This window comes from Urtica dioica, chromosome 1 (genome assembly GCF_054948205.1).
Source record: "Urtica dioica subsp. dioica isolate 48M chromosome 1, U.dioica_male_clone48M_v1_H2, whole genome shotgun sequence".
NCBI lineage: Eukaryota > Viridiplantae > Streptophyta > Magnoliopsida > Rosales > Urticaceae > Urtica > Urtica dioica.
This window is the reverse complement of record NC_142756.1, coordinates 16,839,515-16,864,191: the sequence shown is the minus strand read 5'-3', so window position 1 is coordinate 16,864,191 and position 24,677 is coordinate 16,839,515. Positions and strand designations below refer to the sequence as shown.

The 24,677-nt window shown below is 34.1% G+C and overlaps 2 protein-coding genes across 2 annotated transcripts; both read right to left on the bottom strand.

The window, feature by feature from the left end:
* Positions 1-3,347: 3,347 nt before the first annotated feature.
* On the bottom strand, positions 3,348-6,482 carry LOC149407566 (Ubiquitin fusion degradation UFD1 family protein). Its single transcript, XM_089614422.1, has 3 exons — positions 6,122-6,482; positions 4,709-5,983; positions 3,348-3,801 (listed from the first exon to the last, which is right to left on the bottom strand). The coding sequence occupies exons 1-3, from the start codon at positions 6,302-6,304 to the stop codon at positions 3,574-3,576; spliced, it is 1,686 nt and encodes a 561-aa protein (XP_089470548.1). The 5' UTR covers positions 6,305-6,482; the 3' UTR covers positions 3,348-3,573.
* A 14,288-nt stretch (positions 6,483-20,770) lies between these two features.
* RTL1 (RNAse II-like 1) lies at positions 20,771-22,655 on the bottom strand. The gene is made up of 3 exons (XM_089626781.1): positions 22,188-22,655; positions 21,668-21,814; positions 20,771-21,281 (listed from the first exon to the last, which is right to left on the bottom strand). The coding sequence occupies exons 1-3, from the start codon at positions 22,596-22,598 to the stop codon at positions 20,916-20,918; spliced, it is 924 nt and encodes a 307-aa protein (XP_089482907.1). The 5' UTR covers positions 22,599-22,655; the 3' UTR covers positions 20,771-20,915.
* Positions 22,656-24,677: the final 2,022 nt, after the last annotated feature.

Sequence of the window (24,677 nt, the reverse complement as noted above, 5' to 3'; positions counted from 1 at the left end):
TATGTGTATCACTAAAGAAAAATACTAAATTGTTTGTTTTGCCTTTCAGAGATACTAAGGTGGCTTTCGCTTCCGTATATTTTTCATATATATTTTAAGATACATATTTTAATTATTCTTGTCCTATTTCGCTCGATATAAATAATACATGTGTCCGTACCGTATATGAAAAATGAAATCGCATGCTGAATGATATATTATTTATTACCGTCGGAAATTTATTACCTTTATTTCTTTGGAATAATATATTTGTTGGTTTAAAATTTTGTCGTCATTAATAGTATGGCTAATTGGCACGTATATACGCATGCACTTTTATTCTATTTTTAATGTCATTAATAAATGTGAGGCGTTTTTTTTTCATTCTATTGGTGCAAGTGTGCAACGAGGATTTGGTTGTATATGTCGGCAATTATTTATCGGGTAAATAAACGCTTCTTTATTTATTTCCTCCTCACTTTTTACACTAATTTTCTAGAGAGAGATAGACTGGGAGAGAATCACGAGTTTCTCTCTCTAACGGCTACTAAACTTGGGTTTTATTTTTGGGAATGAAAGACTTTTGTTGGACACATGGCCGCATATATTGGCCGGTGGTGGCACACTTTAGCGACTTGCCTACGAAGCTATGCATACTTTAATGTATTATGAATTTATGATAATAAAATAAACAAAAAATCGGTTACTTAAACCACTTAAACTATAAGAATTGTAAATTAGCCAACATTTGGTAAATACTTTGTAAATGGCCAACTTGTATACGTGGCAGCCTATTAACTACCTATTTTTCACATGTTTGATTGTGTTAAATAAGTCTTTTACTAATCTATTAATAAGTCCACTTGGTTATTTACAAGAAATTAATCAAATGTGGACTATATCACAATTCATTATAAAAGTGTGGCTATATAACTTAATAACCCTAAAATAAAAACATTGGAATTTGTCTATAAACTTGGGATATAAATTTGCTAGCTTAACATTTTCAAACTTAAAAAAGGAAAATTTTGGCGATCAAGAGTTCCTAATGGCATCAAGTTCCATTTAAAACTAGGGAATATATCTCAAATTTTGAAGGATTCAATTAAAATCTATTGTTTTTTTTTAATAAAATACTTTAATTTCTACATTAAATTAGTAATTTAAGCAGTTATATTAAAAATTTATATAATAAATAATATATATATAAGATTCATAACACAAATTAAAATCGGAATCAATTTTACAATTATTAACAGTTTAAGAATTTAAAAGGATATATCAGTGAATATTGGTATTTTATATTTGGATTACTACTATTTAATGGTGATACAAATCTATTGGAGCAAAATCTCCAAACCAAGAGATGGTCATGTATAGAAGCTTGTCGCAACCTTTGAAAAAGCACCGAATATATACTGTCATATATATTTGCCATATAGGCTATGTTAGGTGGACCATGTGCCATTCGACAGAGTCGAACCTTTCAGACCCACATTACATCAATAGCAAACTCAATAATCTTGATTCGATCATAAGACTAACAAAAAAAATGTATTTGAAGCAATCAAATGTCTACCATAGTCTTTACATGAAAAGTGTCCCAATTATTTAGAACTTTATAAATAAAGGTATATTTTTCCTCCAAGCAAAAAAAAAAGACAGATTTTTTAAAGAAAAATCTCACGAATTAAGTCATTTAAAACGTTTAACTTGTAATCTAACCAACATATTAAACATGTTTAAAATCTAGTCATATTTGGAGACGTGACTTCATTAATCACATAATATTACATAATTGTCTTTAGTACTTTCATATGTTAATTTGTGTAAATATACATTAATTTTGACAAATGATTAATTTACTAAAATAAATAAAACGTTGACTAATTTCTTAAAATTAAATTTGAAATTAACTAAATAGCTACGACGCCTTTTTTTTATTCTCCTTTTCAATAAACATACATAATGTCAAAATCAGAACTATTAAGACCGGTATAATATATAACTTGGATCTAGATGTTTGACAGCTAAAGAAACGATATAGTGGCAATAATTATTAGGCATTTATTGTATTTTTAATCTTGTATTTATTTAAATTCTTAATATTTTTTAACCATCTCCACTTTAAAAATAATGTGAAATTATCAATTAAGCTATATATTTAAATTCTTAATTATATGGCCTTTTTTCTACTTATAATTCCATAATGGTAATCCAACCTGTGCAGCACTATATCAACATAATTTAGTCTTTCGAGTATTGAATATTTATAAAATAGATTTGCTTTGAATTCGTATATATCTTCGTTTTTTTGGTACTTCACACAGTTTGATTGGATAATTTTTAGTATTTTTTTTCCCTTCTTGAATGAGGAATTGCCATTCTGGTGAATGATTATCAATCCAGAGGGAGATCACATTTCAATTTTTAACATGGGAACTTTGAAGAAAGCTAATCACTTTCCTAAATCAACGTAGCACAATAACAGGTTCTAAGTCAAATGAAAGCACGTGGAATCTATTCCTTTGTTGTAGGTTGGCTCGACAAGCTTTGTAATCATAGTCCAACTTGATCCATGATTTGACGTAACCAAATAGATGTACTTATTTAATATATATAACCATAAAGCAAATAAGGATAAATTTGAATCAATAAAAGATCAGAATGGCCTGCACTTTTTAGTAATCCTTTTGTTTTTAGGGTATGTTTAGCTATCATCACTATTATACAATATGACAGTGATTAGATAAGCATTGTTCTAAAATATGATGAAATAATGTGTCCATTGCCTATTCAATTACTTGATAAACTGCTGTACATGAATAATGAAGTTGTTGAGTGTGAGACATCATCCCTCTAGCATATACGATGTTGGAAAGTCGGTAAAAAGGAAGACAATGAAAGCCAAAATATAATATAAAATATGCATAACACATCATTTGTAAATTGAATCAAATAACAATACACAGAATTAAAGGAAGTTGACGTACATAATACTGTCATCAATGTTTTCTTTTCCTATTGATAAAAATCTTATTTTTTTTCTTATAATAAAAATATTATTTAACATATAGAAAGATTTAATGTATCTAGTCAATCATCTAATTTTTTTTTTTTAATTTTAACAAAAATTTCATTTTATTAAAAAAAAAACAATCCACTGCGTCGAAATAAATTAAATTAATTCCGGATGAATTATTTTATTAATAAAATGAAACTTTGACATTTTTTTAAAAAAGAACGAAGTCTAATCGTCTTAAAAATATATATATATATATATATATATATATATTTATATACATATATTCAACATTTTGATTAAAAAAAAAATCATGGAATTTGGTAGAATTCATGTATATTTCCCCATCAATAATGCATCCCTATATCTCTCTGATGCATAAGTAAATAATATATATATATATATATATATATATATATATATATATATATATATATTCAACATTTTGGTTAAAAACAAATCAGAATTCATGTTTATTTCCCCCATCAATAATGCATCTCTCCATCTCTCTCCGATGCATAAGTAAATAATTAAGTAATTAATTACATCAACAATATGTTGAGATAATTGTTTCAATTGTTTTGGTGGACGGCGACGTGGTGGATGTCCATTTCCTTCAACATGACGGAGCGGCCACAGGAATCGCAGGGAGCAGTCCTTGAACCGCAAACGCTCTCGTGCTCGCTCAGTCCTCTCATTCTGTCCCGAGCATCCGGGGCCAAACTCCCAGCCGTCACCATGTCCCCGCAGAACCGACACACAATCAGTCTAAGCGGACAACACTCCGCTTGGTGATTCACCTGCAAATAATCAAACCCAATCATTATTATTATTTTATCGTCCGAACAAGCCTCCTTGAATCAATCTAAGGGTGTCATTTGTGTCGGGGCACATTGAACACCCAACTTTAATCTTGGTTTATCTACCTCTCAAGCTAGTTAGTTTTACTGATTCAAACCGAAAGAGAGACATGAATTGTAGTTGACTGAAAACATTAAACCACCCGTGATCATCACATGTTGTAATTGCCAAAAATAATGGGAAAAAAAAAAATAAAATTGAGTTAAATGGATTCTAGCTTTTTTCCATATGCCTTATACTCTCTCGTTAAGCCACACTAATCTCTAATGCTGGTTAACCTTAGTTCATGCCAATATATTCCAGGTTGTTAATAAGCTGTACTAGTTGATGTTTGATGGCATGGAAATAATTAAGTCGGGATCCGGGGTGGATTCCGATTGGCGTTGGTTTGGCTCAGCCCGGGTTCGCGTGCTCGATTGGCGTTGGATCCGGGGAGCTAGCTATATACGACCCTTCTTTTGTGTAAAGTGGCTTCCGCCCATTCAAATATATATAATGAAGTTACCGTTTCAAAAAAAAATAATTAAGTCGGGATTAAACTAACAAAAACTAAAATCAGAGGGCCTAACACAATTCCCCGTTAATTTGCCTTTTATGTTAAAAAGGTGTTTCTGCTTCAACCACAGAACACTCTAGCAATCTAGACGCTTGAAAAGGTTTGCCTAACCAGCCAAACGCAATCTAATCTAAAAGTGCTTTTACTAAATTCGAAGTTGAATACGCAAACCCAACACTCAAGCTCAAGTTCCTAGTTCACTTAACTATCTTAGTACGTTTCTCAAAACCATATTCCTAATGTTATATATCTTAGAATTGAACTGGGAAGAGAATGTAATAATTGCTCACCATTTGTTCCTTGTGGAGGACGACGCCGCACGGGCACCGAACGGGCTCGTGAAACACCTTCACATGCTTCTCCAAGTCTCCCTTCTGAAAAGCCAGCCCGCATTTATTGCAGTGCACGTGATTCCCCGCTTCGCTTCCCCTCAGAACTACCCCGCACCCCACGTGCCCACACACCACGTTGTGTCTGCTACAATAAGCCTCGTGCAGCGCTACCGTGTGGCTCGGCACGTTTCTCTTGCAATTCTTGCACTCCACAGTGTCCGACGCCGTCGCCGACGAGGAAGAAGCTCGTTGACCCTCCGACCGGTTTTCGAGGTCCTCGACGGTCACGGAAAGGGTGTAATTGGCCGTGCCCTTGAAGCCGTAGATTCCAACGCTGTAGTTCCCGGCGGTGAAGCTCTTATCGGCGAGGATCAATGTCTTAGAGCCGACTTCGTGGGAGGACCATCCGTGCTGGTGCTGGGTCGGGAATATCAGAGGATGACTCGAAACGTAGAGATCGGTGTCTCCATCGTCGCTCCCTGTCTCGGATTCGAGCTTTATCTCGACCCGGGCGAGTCCGGACGCGACTCTCTCCCGCGTGGACTCGTCCACGGTGAATTTGAAATACTCGTAGTCCCGTTCCCCGACCGAACCGGACTCCGGTTTCCCAATCTCGATCGGTCTCAAGGCATGCCTTCTCTCGGAGGCCGAAGAAGAATCGGATTCGAGGTCGACCTCGAGATCGGTCTCCAATACCGATACGCTCGAGGAAGGCTTGAGCTCGAGGACGCGGAGCTCGTAGGCCAAATCTCCGTACCGGACGGAGAACACCTCTCCCTCGGAGAGCGTGGCGTGTCGCCGGAGACTGGTCTCGAGTACGGCCTTGTGGTTGGGTAGGTCCGAGAATCCGGCGGTGTCGGGTCGGATCTTGGCATAGGTTCCCTTTGGGAGCCAAAAGTATCGGACTTCGACCATGTTCGTCGTCTCCGGATCGGCGGCTCCAAAGAGGTTTCTCCAAACATGTGGCGGGACTCCGACCGAGTTCTCCTCCGCGGTGAATTCCAACACCCCGGAATGGGTGGTTCTTCTAGAAGCTTCTTCCCCGCCGTCGGCCACGGAGAGCTGGAAGTAGAGCGGTCCCTTGTCGAAAGCCCTCTGGTCCGAGAGCTCGCTGAAGCAAGAAGATGGAAGCTTGATCTTGTCTCCGACGCCGTCGAACGGCACAGCTTCAAGGAGGCGATAGAACACGACTCCTCTTCCGACCATTAGACTCTCTTGCATATCTTGATCGGCCTAATCAGAAACACAAATTAGTCATCTCTCTAGGTTACATTATATTATTTCACAGCGCAATGGATATGAATTTGATCATCTGAAACCCTAATGGAGCGATGGCGAGCGTAGATTTGATTTCAAACGTTGTGAACTTACCTTGAGCTGAGCTTCGGCGGCGTCGAGGCGGCGAGACCTCTGAGCGGCTTCAATGGCGTCTCTCTGTCTGGAAGCTTCGGCTTTGGCCTTCCTTTCTCTCTCTAGCCTCAGCCTCGCTCTGTCCTTCCTCTCGCTCTGCTCCTTTGCTAGCTTCTCTCTAGCTCGTCTCAGCTCGAAATCCATGGCAACTCTCCCTTTCTCTCTGGGTTTCAAAGCTTGATTGGTAGATCAGTTCGTTGGTCGTCTTGTTCGCGAGGTTTCTTGTCGAAGAAGAGAATGTTTGGGTATTTATTGCCTTTCCAAAGTCGAATTTTACAACTGCAGTGCAAATCAGATTTCGAGTCAGAATTGTCCTCTTCCTTCTATTTTGTTTTTGTTTTTAAATTTTTATTTTTTTAATCCAACGAATGTTCTGGGCCTTTACTTAAGCTAAGGAGAAATGTTGGGGAAATTTCACAAATATCTCAGAATTCTAGAATTTGTAAATACTTAGGGCCGTTTGGTTTAGTTTTCTAAACTCGTTTTCAGTTTTTTAATTCTGTTTTCTGATTCTAATTTTTAAATTTAAAAAACAGATTTAGAATTACGTTTCGGAATATTTTAAATGTTGTTTGGTTATGTTATTCAATTGTATAGAGGTAAAATAGAAAACAATTTTTCATTGTTTTCTGTTTTCTAAACAAATTTCAAAGAAAACAGAAACATGATTCTAAATCTGCTTTCTGAATTTATAACCAAACAGTTTTTCTAAAACTGTTTTCTAGAATTTATAATCAGAAAACAGGAATGGAAAACTTAACCAAACGGGAACAGTTTTCAAATGATTTTTCAGTTATTTGATTTTAAATGAAATAACAATTAAGAAAAATTTATATCAAAATAAAATTTAAATAATATTATAAACAATGAGAAAAAAATTATAAAAATAAGATTTTCTTGAAATGAGAATGAGAAGCGAGAATTTTCGGAAAAACGCACTTAAGACAAGATAGCTCGAAGTCTTCCGATTCCGATTAGGTCCACGCAAATCCCAACCCAATCAGAAAATCAATCCTTTCTAAAACTGTTTTGGGCAACTCTAGCTAATTAATTTGTCGAAAACATGAATCAAATATGAAAATTGTTCGAGAAATATGATAAAATATGATCAATAAATATTCATGATTTATGACTTTTTAGACAAAATACTAAATTAATCGAGAAAACTTTAATTAATTGATCCGCCACCACAAACTTTGATTTAGTGGGCTGAGCCTAGTCAAATTGGGTCGGGTAACAGGGTCCTTTTATGCTGAAAATTATTATCCGAATTTATGAGCCACATCATTTGAATGCTAAAAAACCACAACGGTTTCTAACGTGTACGGCACTAATGGGATTAACGCTTTTAAACGTTTAATATTGAATGGTCGAGCAATTAAGAGCCTTGAAGGATGTTAACGTGTATTTTTTTTTTTTTAACTTTTGTATCTGAGAGCCTGCCTATATAAGTATGCCTAAGCTTCTTATTCAAGACACACCAATTTCTATCTCATCTTGTCCAGAAACTCTTTTCTCTCTTTTTATTGAAGATCTGGTTATAGACTTGCACAGATTCTATTCGCCGAAGTCAAACTCATTAATGCATGTGTTCAACTCTTTCGTTGTTGTATAACAGGAAGTTGTTGCTTGTCTAGACATCACATGTGAAAGTATGCTTGTACATCGGATTAGCTGGTCCAATAAAACCGACTATCCAAACCGCCCCAACAGCCCGACAAAGCAAACACGTAAAAGACCCGACCATTTTCGGTTCACACCGAACCAAACCGTAGACGTACGTAATTTGGTTATGGTTTTCGTCACCTTTAGCGGGTTGCACCGACCCAAACTGATGTATAATCCCTAAATTATCTTGCCTTCTTCGATCAATGAGAATTGACATTGATAATCAGGATCCTTTCTTCTTTCCCTATTTAATATCAATCCTCACTTTCATTTTCATATTTTTTTTAATAATATATTGCCAGGTATTAAACATGTGTTAATTTTTTTTAGTATGCAGATAACTTAAGTACTCTTAATTCTTAATACATGTGTTCTCGATATTATAATGGAAACTATGGATACTTTTTCGGGGCCAATTTTAGTGAGCGATCAAGAAGGTTATAAAACTAAAAACAATACTCAAAGTAGTCAAACAACTCTGGGGAAGAGAAAGTTTAAAAGAAGATCTAATGTATGGAACCTTTTTTTCCAACACTCCAAATGGTTTAAGGGCTGTGCGTAACTATTGTCCAGAAGATTTTTATTGTCATGTAAAGATTCATGGTACGCGCACTATGTTATCACATATGGGAAAATGTAAGAAATTCCTAGGATGACAAGAGGAAGAAGATCATAAGCATACAGTGTTGTCATACAAAAACAACGGTGGCATTGTTAGTAATTTGACAACTTCCAACTTCACTACGAAAAAAGATAGGAGGACTTGCATTGAGTACATAGTTGGTGCCGAGTTACCTTTCAAGCACATCGAGAATCATTTTTCAGACAATTTTCCTTTACTATGTGTTGTCACTGAAAATTGACTAATTAACGCTAAATACTTCGGGCAGGTCGACCCAAGGCCGGACCAAGTTGCCGCATCCGTCGAGTGTGTGGAACTCAAAAACTTTGAGTGTCACTCATCTAGCTCAAGATCGTTCTTCGTTCGTCGTGGAGACATGAGAATAAGAAGAAGAAGAAGAGGACAAGCTAGAAAGGAGCAGAGACAGTACCTTTAGCATACTACAACGGTCAATATTAGTCTGATTGGTATGAGTAAGGTGGAGGCATCATTATTCTTTGAGAATATTTGACACTCGTGCTTGATTAGAGTGAAATCAAGTGCAGAGGGTCCTCGACAGCATTTCAAGATACTAGAATCGAGTAGAGAGAGTTTAGAATTAATTACCTTTACCCTCTATATGATTGGTATTTATAAGGGAATGTTGGTTGATGAAGCCCTCAAATTCAAAGTTTGGGAGAGGGTTGAAGGCAGGACGCGATCGTGTGCGGCCTTCAACGATGAGGCGCGTCGCGCGAATGCTTGGCTCGATGCATTGAGGTGTTGCGCGCTACGAGCAGGAGTCTGATGCGCGCAATGGGCTTCAGCTCTTCGCGTGCAAAGAGCTAGCCGCGGGTAGGCGCGATGGGTTGTCGTAGTGGGCGTGATTGTGGGCTGGAGCCCATATGCTCAAGATGGGCTTTTTTCTCCTTTTGGGCCCAAATTGGGCATTTTCGTTGGGCTTGGCCGTTGAACTTTTGGCGTGAAATTCCTTGCAAGTCACAATAAATTTAATATTTTTATTTTTCAAAAACGACCGACAACATGATGCAACCTAAACTTGCTCTTGTTTCTCAAGTTACACTGTCTAGAGATGTGTTCAAACATATTTGGAAGAAAAGAGAATTATGAAGACAATCGTGCAAAAATATAGAGTGTCTCAAACAACAAATACATGGATGTTTATTCGAAATCTAAACTATATGTGTATCACAACCAATGTTTAAAATACCGCAAATATCTCTCGATATATCGATGGTATCTCGTTTTGTAGAGAGCCTCGGTAAAAAAAAATCGATCATATATCGTATCGTTTTATATTATATTGGTGATATCTCGATAAAATTCGTCGATATCTAGTTTTAATATTATCGAGTTCAAAATTTCAAAATATCGCCAAAATACCAAGGACTAAAAAGAATGAAGGAGACAAGAGAGAGAGAGAGAGAGAGAGAGAGAGAGTGCAAATAATTTCGAGGATGAGACGGGGTTTGGGAGAGACGAGGGAAGATGTGGTGGCAATGGCGATAGACAATAGGCCTTGGCCTTGTCGCATTACTGATTTTTTCCCACGGATCAGTCGAAGATCAGCGTAAAACTCTCCTTAGACTCGAGTTCCTTGAAGCTAGGCAACCCGACGGCGAAGAACTTGTTGGGTGGTCCGAGAAAGTCATGGACGACGAGGACCGATTACCTTGATTTCTTTTTCCATTTTTTTTTCTTCTAACAAGCGGCGCAATTTGGATAAATGAGAGAGAAAACTGAGCAGGTTAAATGAATAAAAGAAGTAAAAAGCCGAACACTGAAAAAGCCCAAAAACTTACTAATTGAAGCTATTTATATTGTCATTGTATATTGCTAATCCAAATATAAATGGAGAACAGGATCGACAAGTAAAAAAAAAGTAATTGTAATTTTAATGACTATGAATATTTTGATTTAGTAACATTTGAGAATTATTTTATGTTTTGTACTGTCTATTTTAAGTTTATTTCTTGTCATGAACTTTGTAGTATTTGATTTTGTATTTTCATAATTTGGATTTGATGACATATATGTATATTTTATTTGAAAATATCTATTTGTTATAGGATTTTTGTTGATATATACATTGATAGTCAATATATCATCGATAATCGGCATTGAAATTGTTATAGAATATCCGTCGATACTCGATATATCCGTAAAATCAGAATCTCGGTATAGGTAACGGTATCGATATTTGAAATCTTGGTCACAACTCACTCTATAGATGACAATTGGAAATTGAACAATAGGTACATCAATTTTCTTTCTTGTTCCTAACGACAAAGGAGATAATATTGGCATGGAGCTCGAGACGTGCAAACGGAGAATCACAAAATTATTTTCAGTCAAAGTCGATAATGCTGATGAGTGCGTTTAATACGTACAAATCGCTCATTTTCATACTTGAATCAAAGAGAATCCTTATGTGTTTTTGATATATTTTGTATTTTTCTTTGTTATTGGAGGTTTATCATTAATAAAAAGTATTATGAGGGCAATGGAGCAACTTTGGGATGATTTGAAGACTTTTCGGTCAAGTTAAAGCGAAACAAGAAACACGATGCGATATTCTGCAGCATTCTGAGATTTCAAATTGATGAATTTGGATGTTCCGGTTCCAGGATTGGATAGATCTTTCTCTTAGCTTTCCAACTTATATTTATTTGCAAAAATTGGACATCGGAGCAAGAAGTTACGACCCATTCAAAATCACTCCGCAACTGTTCAGTTTTTCCGCCGTCCAAAACGCTGTTTTTATAAATTACCCGATTTTAAGCGTTTTTTAAAATCAAATCTAAGCCTATATACACTACTCTTGTAACCTCAAAACACATCATTCATTCATCTTTCCCTTTCCTGTAGTTTCCCTTATAGTTTTTAGTTATTTTTTAGAGCTTTTGAAGAGAGAAAAAGTGTTCTTCGTTGGAATCGACGCCTCCGACGAGTCTCTTGAACTTAAATCAAGTCGTTCTTCTTCCTTCTTCTTTTCATTTTATTTTTAGTTGTTGAATTATTGTTGAACATCAATTTTATTTAATATGAATTCTCTTTTACTTTCAATCTTTGTTTTATTGCTTTCAATTATTATGCTTTGCTAAATGTTGATCATGAATTTCATTAGAGACTAGGTCTTTAATGGGGATGTGATATAGTCGGAATTAATGATGGTTAAAAGGTTTCATTAGGGTTAGATTATGCTTTAATTTCTTCATTATTATGGATTTCTTGATATGAAATATGTTTAATGCTTTCTAGTGTTTGATCCCTATTAAAATTATTATCTAGGATTGATTAGCTACTTGAGAGAGAGTAAAGAATCGTGCTTTTATTCATGTCTTCATAGTTGATCCTAGGTTGATAGAAAACTTAGGCAATCTATGTAATCGCTTGAACTCTTTTCATATTGCGTGTGATTATTTTAATAGGATTAGAAGCCGAGAGGATAACAATCCATCAATTATATAGGTTTACTGTTGGAATTGATCTAGGGTTAAGAAAAGATTTAACGCTTCGAGCAAGCGGCGGAATTTAAAAATTTTCTTTAAAACAAGTAAAACGTTTTTACTAACCTAGACAAAAAGTAAGTACATATAAATAAAAACTATAAATGAGCATTATATGTTTGCTAACCTTTGAGAAGCTTGAACGTTGAGAAGCCTTAGGAAGGTTGAAACGTTCATCTCCCCTCGCAGCACGTCTCTCTTCTTTCCTCGAGAACTCGAGTAACCACGGAAGTTTCTATCACAAGAATCACTCCAGAAAGAAAGGAATCAGTGTGTGGGCACTTTTAAACACGACGACTCAAAAGTATAAGAGTCGAAGAGCTAAAACACTAGATCAAATGTGGACCTAGGTGCCAAAACAAAACGAAAGAAAACTTAGAGAGAGAGAGAGAGGGGGGCGGCCACTATTATAGAGAGAGAAGCTCTCAATCTCTAAAATTGTGGAATGAATAAAATGAGAGGAATAAGGCCTCTATTTATAGGAGAGGAATTACCTTCAACAAGGTAGTTTCCTCTTCTATAGAATATCACATATTCATGAGCAAAATTGCCTTATTTCCCTCTAGAGTCACACGGCCAACTAGGCTTCTAGAAGCCTTGGATTTGTTTCCTCTTTTGTTTTGCTTCTCCCTTGACTCATGTTGGCCGAAATCCCCTCTTCCTTGTTTAGGAAATTTGTTTCCTCTTTTTCTTTTGGCAAGTATCTTCATACACTAATGCACAAAATAATCTCTCCTTTTCTCCTTTGGGTTGGATGGCCACACATCTAGAATGAGCTTCTAGATGCTTCTTCATTTGTTCATGACAACATAAGAAAATGCCCATTAAGAATTTTCAAGTAAAATTCTATGAAATGAAATTAATCCACAAGACCCAATAAACTTGTTACGGCCGAGTGATTATATGTCATCATATGACAATGTCAAAAAATTTATTGACATTCATTTCATCATTTGTCCAAAAGGACAAAAATACCCTTTAGACAATTTTCGTAAAACTTGTTTCGTTCTTGTTTTGACTTAGCTTCTTGTTTAATTATTCCTACTCGATATGATTTGTGATAGTGATCTCATGGATCCAAATGAACAAAGCTTAAGCTAAAATGCTTGGACTCAAAAGTTCACAAACCTTTTTCCAAGTTTAGTTTAATGTCAGCTGACTCCACTAAAGAGTTGACACTGAGAATCTCTCGGTTCAAATGAATTTATTTTCTACTCAAGAATTCCACTTAATTGTGATGAGTGGATCCACTGAATAGTATCTATGTTTACCCTTCATGAATATCATCAGCTAGTCGGGATTTACAAAATTACCATTTTACCATTTTAGCTGTTATTTCCTCAACTCCTTTGTCGCTTGTGAATAAGTTAGAAACAATGTATTGACGAGGAGCTAACAAGTCACATTGTTTCATCCAAAAGAGTCATGACTCAATTTGGACACTGGCCAGTTCATTTATTCACATTCCAAGGAACAAAGCATGATGTGATATACATTGCATTTCAGCAATCTTGTACATAAATTCCATATCTATGAGATCTTCACAAATTTACTCGTGACATCTTCATAATTTCGTACTTCACCAATAGGTCCTGTTAAGAATCACATAGTGAATCCGAACTCTGACTTTCTCAAATGAGAATACGTAAGCTATGAAATGACATGTCTCATTTCAGGATTGAGGTAAGCATGATGCAATTCATACGTAGTGACTTTGAGACATAAAAGGTTAAATGGTTTGTTTTTATCTTGTCTCTAGAAGTGCTTTGGTCAATTCATTACCTTCAGAAGATACCTAGAAGAACTATAGAGTCTCCAACTCTCAATGTCCCATAACCAGACATCATAGATTCTCCTAACAATCGTACTGAGATCAATAGTCCTTTGATCCTTAGATTGCGAATATATTGTTTTAAGCAAACCATGAAGAGTTTGTTCATGCAAATCTACGTTTATCTCTTCATATGTTGTTAGGTTTGTTTATGGACTAAAGACTAAGGTTTTATCATAAAGCTTCAGACAAGGAAGAATGAATGAACGTTTCAACTTTTATTAATAAATAAGCAATTACAAGCAAGAGTCTTCGTGAAACTTTATTACATCAAATGTACATAAGTAAAGACTACAACTCTTCTTGTGGGCACCATTGACAACATTTACTAGAACACTCAAGATAGGCTAGAGAATAATTTTGCTATAGTGAGATTACCATCCATAGGAGTAGATTTTGTTGTTCAAACCTAAAACCCCTGACCTAGTTAGTTCCGATGAAATCGGGACCCCCTACGTTCATGGTTAATTCTTTGCTTTCATTTCTTTAGTTTTGTTAATCGCCTTAAAACTCCTTCACCTTTTTATTGGAATCAACTCGCTACAAGTTAGAGTAAATTATTAAAAATTGCTAGTCCTCGTGGGATCAATACTTGTAATTCATGTATACTATATTATTTGGGCGACATGTACGCTTGTGTGTGTGATTTATTCGCAACAAATGCTTCGTCGAATGATACCGCATTGCCTTATTTGCAAACAATACTACAAGACATCACTGGTTGTGTTCTTCTGTATGGTAAGACTTTGCATATATATTATTGCTTTCATATAATTAATTTGATTGCGACTGAAGATTTGGAGGAAATCGATGATTCCGTTGAGATGATCAGATATGCAGTGAAGTTTGTTCGGTCCTCTGAGAGCAAAGAAGTTTGATGAATGTGTCGTTGAAGAAAAAATCAACTCTAAGGATAATTTGTGCTTAGATGTTCCCACCTGATGGAACTCGGTATATCTTATGCTACAAAGGGAAATAAAATATCAAAAGGCATTTGCTATGATGGTTGTTGACGGAAACTATGAGAACTATTTCAGAGAGAATGAAGATGGAAAACAATGGAAAGGACCTCCAAGTAGTGATATCGATTGGGAGAAAGAAAATGAGTACATTACTTTCTTGAAGAAATTCTACGAAGTAACATTGAAGTTCAGCGAGACACACTGCACAACGACGAATCTGATCTTCGTGAAATCTTTGAAGTTAGGCCGTTGTTGACAATATTATTAACAGCACAAACAAGTATTTTGAGAAACGTGGTTTTCAACATGAAGGCTAAGTCTGATACGTATTGGGGTGAAGCAGACAAAATTAACAAGATGTTGATTATTGCCGCTATTCTTGACCCTCAATATAAGATGGGACTTGTGAAGGTTTATATTGAAATGGCAATCGATGAAACAATGATGGCTAATATGGCGTGCTATCGAGTTACAAATATATTGCAAAAATTGTTTCCATTTTTCAATTAAAACCAGAATTCTACAGAGGAGAAGCAAATGTCTCAATCGTAGCCAATTCCTCAAAGAAACCCTAGTATTTCTTCCATATTGAGTAGACTCGTGAAAACTTGTGATTAGAGTCATGGTGCTAGGAATGAAATTGAGGCATACATGGTTGAATTGTGTGAACTGTTTGTTTTGTCTGCTCCGTTTGATATGCTTTTTTGGTGGAAGTTGGATAGCTTAAAGTATCCAACTCTCTCATCCATTGCTTGAGACATCTTGGCAGCTCAAGTTTCAAATGTTGCTTTTGAATCAGCATTATCTACTTTCGGTATAGTTCTTGATAATTTTTGGATTTCTTTGCACCAAAAAATGGAAGAAGCCTTAATTTGTCTAAGGGATTGGTAGATTGGCGACGATGCGTCACTTATAGTTGAAGAGCTGAAGAAAATCGTGGAAAATCTACAATTTTTTTAATCAATCGTGAAAGCATGTAAATGTTAATTTTTTTTTTATTTTTAACTTTTTAATATGCAATCTTATTATTAGATTTAAAATTGTATGTTACTTGGTATGTAGTATACATGTACTGTGTTATACACACCGGTAGTGCTCAATTGCGTGACTTAGGCTGATTTTACACTATGTTAATGCTCAATTGCATGACTTGGTTGTTTATACATTCGGGTATAGATTATACATGTGTGTCATACACTCTACACTCTGTTATACATTTTGTGTCCATTTTTTAGTGGCACTCCATGGTCTGTGGATATATTAATGTTCAAATAATGCATATTAGCAAATTTCTTGCTTAGATTCATAGAAGTATTTTGGGTTTGTTATCAACTTGTTCATGGTCTATGATTCATTTGTGTCGCATGTCATTGTTATAAACAAAAAATTATTGTTCAAATAGTTATAGATAGAAGTAGAATTCTATTTTAGTACTCACCATGTAGCGCCTACTTTTATTTAATAGTTTAATAAAACTTAAAATACCGTTTAAAATTTTAGATCATAGATTTTTGCAAAACATAATACTTTTTTTTCAAACTGCTAAAATCAAACCATTAGAAATATAAAGACAATAACTATATATCCTCAAACATAGTATTGGCGTAAGTGCGGAAATTGAAGGTCATAATTAGTACTAAAATAGATAACTAATTATATATTTGTCACTAGCCACGTCGCAAGTCATCTCATCATCTTCGTTCGGTAACCAACTACTCGTCTCCTAAAAAGAGTTTGGGAAAAAAAGGGTGAGTTATAAAGCTCAGTAAGTAAACCTCATGCACGCAAATGATGACATGATAATGAAACCTATAACTCTATTTTTCTTCATTTCGTTTATTTAAATCTTTCTCTTTGATTCGAGCGCTCGGTGTGTGCCTATGCTTTTGTTACCAATGGACCTTGGTCAAAGAACCTGTTAAACCTTTATTGGATCCATTTTTCTATGCTAGAGGGAGCAGAGTACGAATTAAACCATGGAATTGTACATCACTCAATACTCCCGCCGAAACGGGCTCATTGTCCTCATCATGAAAGGAAAATAAGGGACCTTCCCCAACATAGTCATTCATTTCATTAAAAACATTTTCAGTCGGTGGGTACGCCGGTCCTCCGCGTCCCTTGACATTGCACCCTCCAGACATAAACACACACCCTTTACATTGTGAAAACCATTTTCATATCATTACGAGTGTTTTATTCCTTTATTCCTTAAAAACTTTGGATTCATGAGTTTTAAATATCTTGAACGTTTTATCATGACATGCTATGCATGAAATATAAATTCATGTGTAATCTATCATGACACATATAGCTACCAATCAAGCATGTAATAGATAAATCACACAAACACATAACCATAAATTAATTAAACCTATTAACTAATGCAAGTAAGTAAGGTTTACTTACTTGAACTTCAAATATAAAGAAAAATTGTGGCAATGAAAAAGTCTTCTAACCGCTCATGACGAAAAAATACCTAAGAAGCACCTATAATTGTCACACTGTATGAGATTTCACTATTATTATTACTATTAGCCGTAACGAAGGATTGCTAAACATATGAAAGCAAATAATAATACTATTAATGATTACGAAAATAAAATACTTGCACGTTGATTTATAAATATATATATATATATATATATATATATATATATATATATATATATATATATACACATAAACATATATAGTCAATATGTTTTTCAAACGTCTATTAGGAGTAGCAAATAGGAGAAATAAAATGAATAAAAGCAACCTTTCTTTGTGTATGTGTATAAACGTAAAACAAGAGAATTAATAGTTATGTCGTATAAAGTTTTCTAATTTAGAATATATATATATATATATGTATATATATATATATGTATGTATATATATATATATATATATATATATATATATGTATGTATCCTGGTATTAGTACAAAGTCTCAAACCATAATTTTTTTTTTATTTGCTTAAAAATATGGGTAATTAAGCTAAATAGCCTCCTGAAAATGGCCAATTTATTTTTAGCCAACGTTATGTAAATAAGTGCTAAATAGCCAGGATGATTTATTTACAACAAATATTGGCCGAGTATACCCTCACATTTTCCCGCCTTTTTTACTGCAGATATTAAAAAATTAAAAACCAAATATTCGGTCAATAACTACTCCCGCTATTCAAGGAACGTCATTAACGTCATTAATTAATACACCAAATCACGCAGCCTCAACAAATCACTCGAACACAATTTCATAACAAAAAAACCCAAACCATTTCAGAGCAAAAAAAAAAAAAAAAAAAAAAACCCTCAGATCGAAACTCGGCAAATGAAGAAGTTCTGGAACTTTTCGGCGATTAAAGAGTTTTCGGAAGCTTTTATGCAATTGAAGATCATAAACACTCGAACCCGACAACAAAGAAAATGTAATATCCCGAGTTTTTTTTTTTTCAAAAATGGCTGTTCTAAATTTTTTTTTTACGGCTGCTCTAATTTTTTTTTTTCCAAACAAGGCTGTTTGTTTGAATCTGCATCGGGATCGAATCTGAGAAGGACGCTGTGGAAGAGGTGACGCGGGGATCGCGGTGGATGGCGACGAAGGCGGTGGGCGGCGTGGGGCTGCTGCTGGTGGCGACGAATGTGGCGGCGACGATCCCGTGTCTCAAAGCAACGATCTATGATTTTGTTATTCTCAACTAATTTTGGTTCTCAGGAATTTTGTTTTCCTTTATAACCTGGGAATCAAGTTCATTCTTGTTCCTGGAACGCATGTGCAAATCGACAAATTCTTGCTGAGAGAAGTTTATGGTTTTTTTTTTAAAATACAGTATGTTCGTGTAAATAGATAGCCTATTTACAGTATGTTCGTGTAAATATAAATCATATTTACAGTATATTCGTGTAAATACGAAGCTTATTTACAGTATAATCACTGTAAATACAATGCCTATTTACAGTTAATCGGGTAAATAAACTGAAAAATTCTGGAAATATTTTGAGCACGAAAATTCTGGAAATTATGAATATATGGAAGACAAAATAATATCAATGAATGAAGAATTAATTCGAAATCAATTACCTAATGAATTGCAACAAAAATAGAAACTAATTAACTAAACTCAATGTTGAAAATTTCCAAATACATAACAATTAATGGCTGATATCTTTCAAAATCTGCTCAAAATTCAAATTTCAAATTTGAAAACTTCCATTTTCGGTTTCAATATTTAATTCGATTTTTTTTTAAAAAATTGCCTAATTAAAATAGCTTAAGGACAAAAAGGTAAAACTAATTCAATTAATAAGCTGCCACGTAAGCAAGATGGCTATTTACGGGAAATTAACGAAAGGTTGGCTAAAACCAAATTGCTAGTGTTTTAGATGGCTAAACAGCTAATTAATTGTAAAAATATTGGATAATATTGAATAGAACGAAATATCTTACATATATATATATGTTCGTTAAAAAAAATAAGAAAGCTAATAAATACATAAGCACTATATAAAATAAAATAAAAGCTTTGAACCTGTATGTGACGTTTCCCTTAATGCCAATGGGCTAGATCGACATACAATCTAAAAGGGACAATTTATATACATATATGTATATATATATATATATATATATATATATATATATATATTTCTTTGAAAGTAACTCACACAATTCTGACTATATGTGTATATATAGTACTGTCATCGTAAGTATCAACATCAAATTTGAAGAAAATTTCCAACGAAATAAGAAAAAAAAAGTGGATAATGGAATCTTGACTAAACTATAAACTAGGCACAAAAGTCTTTTCGTGTTGCAGCGAAAAATGAAAGAAGAAATGTGAGATCATTAGTTGCTAATTTTGACTACAAGAAAGAAAAATATTTAACGTGTTGTTAGAGTGTTATAAAGTTGACCAAGCACACTAGGAAAGTCTTTTATGTGTTGTCAGTGGAAAATTGTTTCATGGATGTATGTGAACTTACTAGTTAATAATATTGACTATGCATGAAGAAAAGAAAAAATATATTTATTATTTGAGAGTATTATCTATGTAAGAAGTTATGCATGCACACGTATCTATATACCCGTACCTATATTTTAATTTGGCTTATGATTAATAAAATAAAATTAAGTAATTGCACATAAATAATATCAGTAATTGAAGTAGGTGTTACACACCATTAGAAAGTGAAATTATTGGATCTATGATTCACTTGTTCATAATTTGTTTTCTATATGCAAAGATAATTACGGGGTCTCTCAATTTCAAATCAGGAGAGTCACGCTTTTTTTTTAACAAAATATATCAAGATAAAAAGAAAATAGAAGATTTATCATTCTACTATGAGAATTTGAATTAATTATCCTAATTACTAATGTGTTATGTCCCTATTCCATGCCTCTTTCTAAGTTTTTAATTAGAAAATTATTCACTAGGTTTCAAATTGGTTTTTCGATAATGGAGTTTGGCAAGAGAAAATGCAAGTGGAATTTTTGTATGGAGTTTTTTAATATTGATATTGACTTTTTTTTTTTGCTGTTTGTTGTTTTACATTTATTCACGTTGCTAATTTACGTTAACCTGAACAACCGACTAAGACCGCCCTAAACAAACCAATCGTCAAACCAACTTGTTCTTTAATTGTTTGGGCTAGTTGGGTTTTCGTTCTTTAAGCAGCGGTTTGAGTTTTAAAATTGACAAACCAAATATTCAGATTGGGTTAATAAAGAGAATAAAATTGAACAATCCAATCAGATGCACAGACCTATGTAAAAGAATAATATCACTTTAAAGAGAATGTCCACAGCAATCCTTTCATTTTTTTTTTGTTTTATACCGGATGAGATTTCTGTCAGGTTTTTCTAGTTTAATATTTATCTAACAATATCTTAGGTGTATGCTTGATTAACAAATTTGACTTTATTTTATTCTTTTTTTACCGAGCTAATATGTTTCGGTGCATAACAAAACAAAATAAAATTTTGGCATACCCAACTCTACCACAAAAGTATATATTTCTCACACGAGGTTTTTGTTAAATCATCTACATACATTAGAGCAACCAACCACAAAAACACGAGATATAAAGTAAACTAATTCTAATATCATAAGAAATCCTCTAATCTAAAATAGAGCTTTCTTAATAAATATGTTATAAACACACAAAATTTGAATTAATCATTAGAATAATCAGAGGTTAAGTTGCTCTCAATCATACATGGCAGGTTGACTGTTTCGAGACCATGTGGTGTTAGGAGAGAGCTAATAATGTTGTCGTTTTTGGGACTTAATGTTAGTCCATTAATGTTGTCCAACGCATTTTTGGCTGCTCTATTGTGAGCAACTTCTTTCTTGAGGCCATAGCTCGCCGTCCCAACTAGTTGACCATCAACAAACACATTAAACGCAGCGTTTTGTGCCCACGTGTCTACAAACTCTAACTTCTTGTTGTGCTTCTGGCAGAACTCGTAAAGCTCTGTCACTGGATGCGTTTTCATCGATTCCTGGCTGATTATTGGTTCTAATAGACCCTTAAATACCTAATAAGAAGAAAGGAACAATGATAAATATTTTCTAGATAAGTGGCAACGTCATAAAAATCAAATACGGACATCAAAGACACAAATTTCACGTGGGAAATCCAAAACAAAAAATAATAGCATGCAAATAAGAGAAATTTCACTGAAACAAAAAATAGGTTTTATTAAAACGCCAAAAGAGAGAGGATTATAAACCTTAAGCAAAAATTCGAAAAATCAGAAAGGTAATAGTCCGATACCTCACAAGTTAAAATTATTAGATTTCATATAAAAACTTATTTAAAATTTTGGCCCTTCTAAAGCTTCAATTAGATGTTTACTGAGAGAGAGAGAGAGAGAGAGAGAGAGAGAGAGAGAGAGAGAGAGAGAGAGAGAGAGAGTAATACCTTCCAAACAGTGTCTGTGGAGGAGTTTGAATCGATGAAGACAGCTCCGATGACGGATTCAACAATGTCTGCCAGCACTTTCGGTACTTCCAACAATCCATTCGAATGCAACGGATATTCTTCGATTTCCACCCTGAACTTCTCAATCTGATTTCATATTTCATATTTCTATTACTTATGTTATCGTAATTAACCAAGTCGCCTAACGACATTACTACTTAGTCACGACTCATATATATAAAAAAAAAAAAAAAAAAAAATTACCCAAACCTAATTCTTATATCTAACAATACTTCCAAAAATTAAGATTAAAAAAAAAAAAAATAGAGTCGTTCTTAGTTCGTATGGGTAATTGACCGACAATAATATCACATTTAATTATATTAATTATCATGTGTATTTTTAGTCAACAACATTCACCGAATCATGCATTGAATTGATCACCATCATCATCATCATCAGAAGAAGAAGAAGAAAAAAAGAATACATCATATATAGACGATGAAGCGATATATATTACCTGAACCTCTAGGAGAGGCTTGTTGTGACGAAGGAATCGGTGAAGGCCGTGCCTGAGGGCGACACGTGCGAGTTTTTCGGTGTCGACGTTGGAGGCTCGGAGTCGGGTTAGCTGGCCCGACGACAAGTCCGGGTACAGAAAATAGAGCTCCTTCGCGAACAGCACGTTCAAAACGGCGTCGCCCACGTACTCAAGCCTGTCGTACGACCAAGCTGAGAAAGACGCGTGCGTCAGAGCCTCTTCCAACAACGACTTGTCGTTGAACCTGTACCCCAGAATCGCTTCCACCTCCGCGATCTCACTCGCCCGATTCGACTCGCCCGAGTTGTCCTCTTCCTCTTCCTCTTCCTCTCTCATCTTGCTCACTTTATTATTATTATAAATACTTCTAAATTTGTGTGTGTATATCATGTTGACTATCTCTATATATAGATAGCCTATAGAGGAATGGTGTGGATGTTTCGGCTTAGATATATGTATTGGGAATAAGGTTTTATTATTAATAGCGGTTGTGTGGTGTGTATGTATATTATAATTTTTTATATATTTTACTTTTTTGCACGCTTACTTTTTTTCTTTTCTTTTTTTTTTCTTTTTTTTTTTTTGAAGGCACACATACATTTTTTAAATTTGTATATTTGTGAGGAAAATTGGGAAACTGAAATTCGACTAATATTACGTTTGGGGTTAGTCGTTGACTTTACGCTCCAAATATATTTTTGCCTTTTATTGTTAAGTTTCATAACTGACCAACCACTGCCATATAAGTTACAACTTACAACGAGTTCGTTTATTTATTTATTGATATATTTCTAGCGCAAAGGCAAAATATTTTTATTTATGGAAAAGTTGTACATAATAATCATTTGAAATTTATTAGTTAGTAAAATAGTCGATCTTATTAAAGAACGAATATATGAGTATGAATAGCGAAATAAATGTACCAATCTTATCTATACACTGGACAGAGGCACTATGTGCCCAAGGAGATATTAATATTTTGTAATGTCATGTTTGGATATTAAAAAAATTGCTAGAGTCAAAGTAAAAAATAAAGCGTAATATACCACACAATTATGAATTAAAAATATATTTGTTATTTATGGTAAATTGAGAGGATATTTTTTCATAGATTGATTACAAGGTTTGAAATTCCGGGGAAACCGTCCGGAAACCGGTCCGGAAACCGTTTTTTTCAAAATCCCGGTACCGGAATGTACAAAACCGTTCACTTTCAGTTTTTTTTCTTGGATTCCGGGGAAACCGTCCACTTACCGACAGTCTTTATGCAATTTTTACGCATACCGACGGAAACTTATCGGTAAGTGGTCAAATACCGACAATTCTTAAAATCTTATGATATTTAGTGTTCTTCTCGAAATTTATCGTTAGTTTTTTATGATTTAGTTCAAATGATTTATTTTATGTTGAATTTGAACTATGGTATTTAGTGGATTGTGTTGAACTTTATCATTTTGGTTTGTACTATTGAACTTTGTCATTTTGGTTTGTACTATTGAACTTTGTGTTTGTAATTTGGTAATGTATTGAAATATTGTACACTACTTTTAATTTTATGAATTTTTATCCTACGTACTATGTATGTTTTTTGTATATTTTTTCTGGATTCCTCTCGGTAAATACGGTATTTGATAGTATTCCTCAACGGTAACGGTAAGTTCAACAGTATTGGTTTCCTTTTTTTTCCTGCTTCCCTTGGTATTCCTTTACGGTACCAGCGGTTACCAGTAAATTTTAAACATCGGAACGGTAACGGTATTTAAATCTTTGGATTGAAGGTAATTTTTATATATATATATAAATATCATTTTCTCTTTACTTTTCTAGATTTCCGTGCTGCGTGAATTTTTTAAACAAATATTTAGCGATATAAGCCACAAAAACATAAGCATTTGCATTTTAGCCAACGTTTTGTAAATTTTTCGTAAATAGCCATAAATGTTTCGTAAATAGTAAAAAATATGACGTAACCAACGTTATTTACATATATTTACTAGAAAATTACTCTGTGTAAATAGATTTACGTGGCTATTTACAAAAAATTAACGAAACGTTGGTCATTTAGAAATTTCTAACGTTTCATATGGCTAGATAGCCACTGGACCCTTTTTTAAATCATTTGAATCAGGTATGTAATGAGTAATGACTAGTTCTATTTTCTTCGCACTAATTGTAAATATAGAAGACAAGCTTTCTTGGTCCTCAAGAAAGAGCTCAACTGTTCAACTTTAAGGTTTCTTGGTCAAGAAGAATGAGTTGAGCTGTCATAAGTATTGAAAAATTAGCACCCTTCTTTTGACTTTATTATTATTATTATTATTATTATTATACAGATATTTTATTTATTAATTTTTCATTTATTGGATTCTTATACGTTGTTAATTTTCTTAAAAATTACCAGTGGTACTAATTTTCTAATTTTAATACAAAAATTCCATTTTAACTCATTTAATTCCAAAACTATCGTGT

What these genes read in the sequence shown, in the direction of transcription:
- LOC149407566 (XM_089614422.1), bottom strand. Translation starts at nt 6,304, where the DNA reads ATGGATTTCGAGCTGAGACGAGCTAGAGAGAAGCTAGCAAAGGAGCAG. An exon ending in CCGCCGAAGCTCAGCTCAAG is followed by an intron (nt 5,984 to 6,121) that starts GTAAGTTCACAA and finishes GTTTCTGATTAG; the next exon opens with GCCGATCAAGATATGCAAGA. An exon ending in TCCTCCACAAGGAACAAATG is followed by an intron (nt 3,802 to 4,708) that starts GTGAGCAATTAT and finishes GATTATTTGCAG; the next exon opens with GTGAATCACCAAGCGGAGTG.
- RTL1 (XM_089626781.1), bottom strand. Translation starts at nt 22,598, where the DNA reads ATGATATACACACACAAATTTAGAAGTATTTATAATAATAATAAAGTG. An exon ending in AGCCTCTCCTAGAGGTTCAG is followed by an intron (nt 21,815 to 22,187) that starts GTAATATATATC and finishes ATATGAAATCAG; the next exon opens with ATTGAGAAGTTCAGGGTGGA. An exon ending in CCACAGACACTGTTTGGAAG is followed by an intron (nt 21,282 to 21,667) that starts GTATTACTCTCT and finishes TCTTCTTATTAG; the next exon opens with GTATTTAAGGGTCTATTAGA.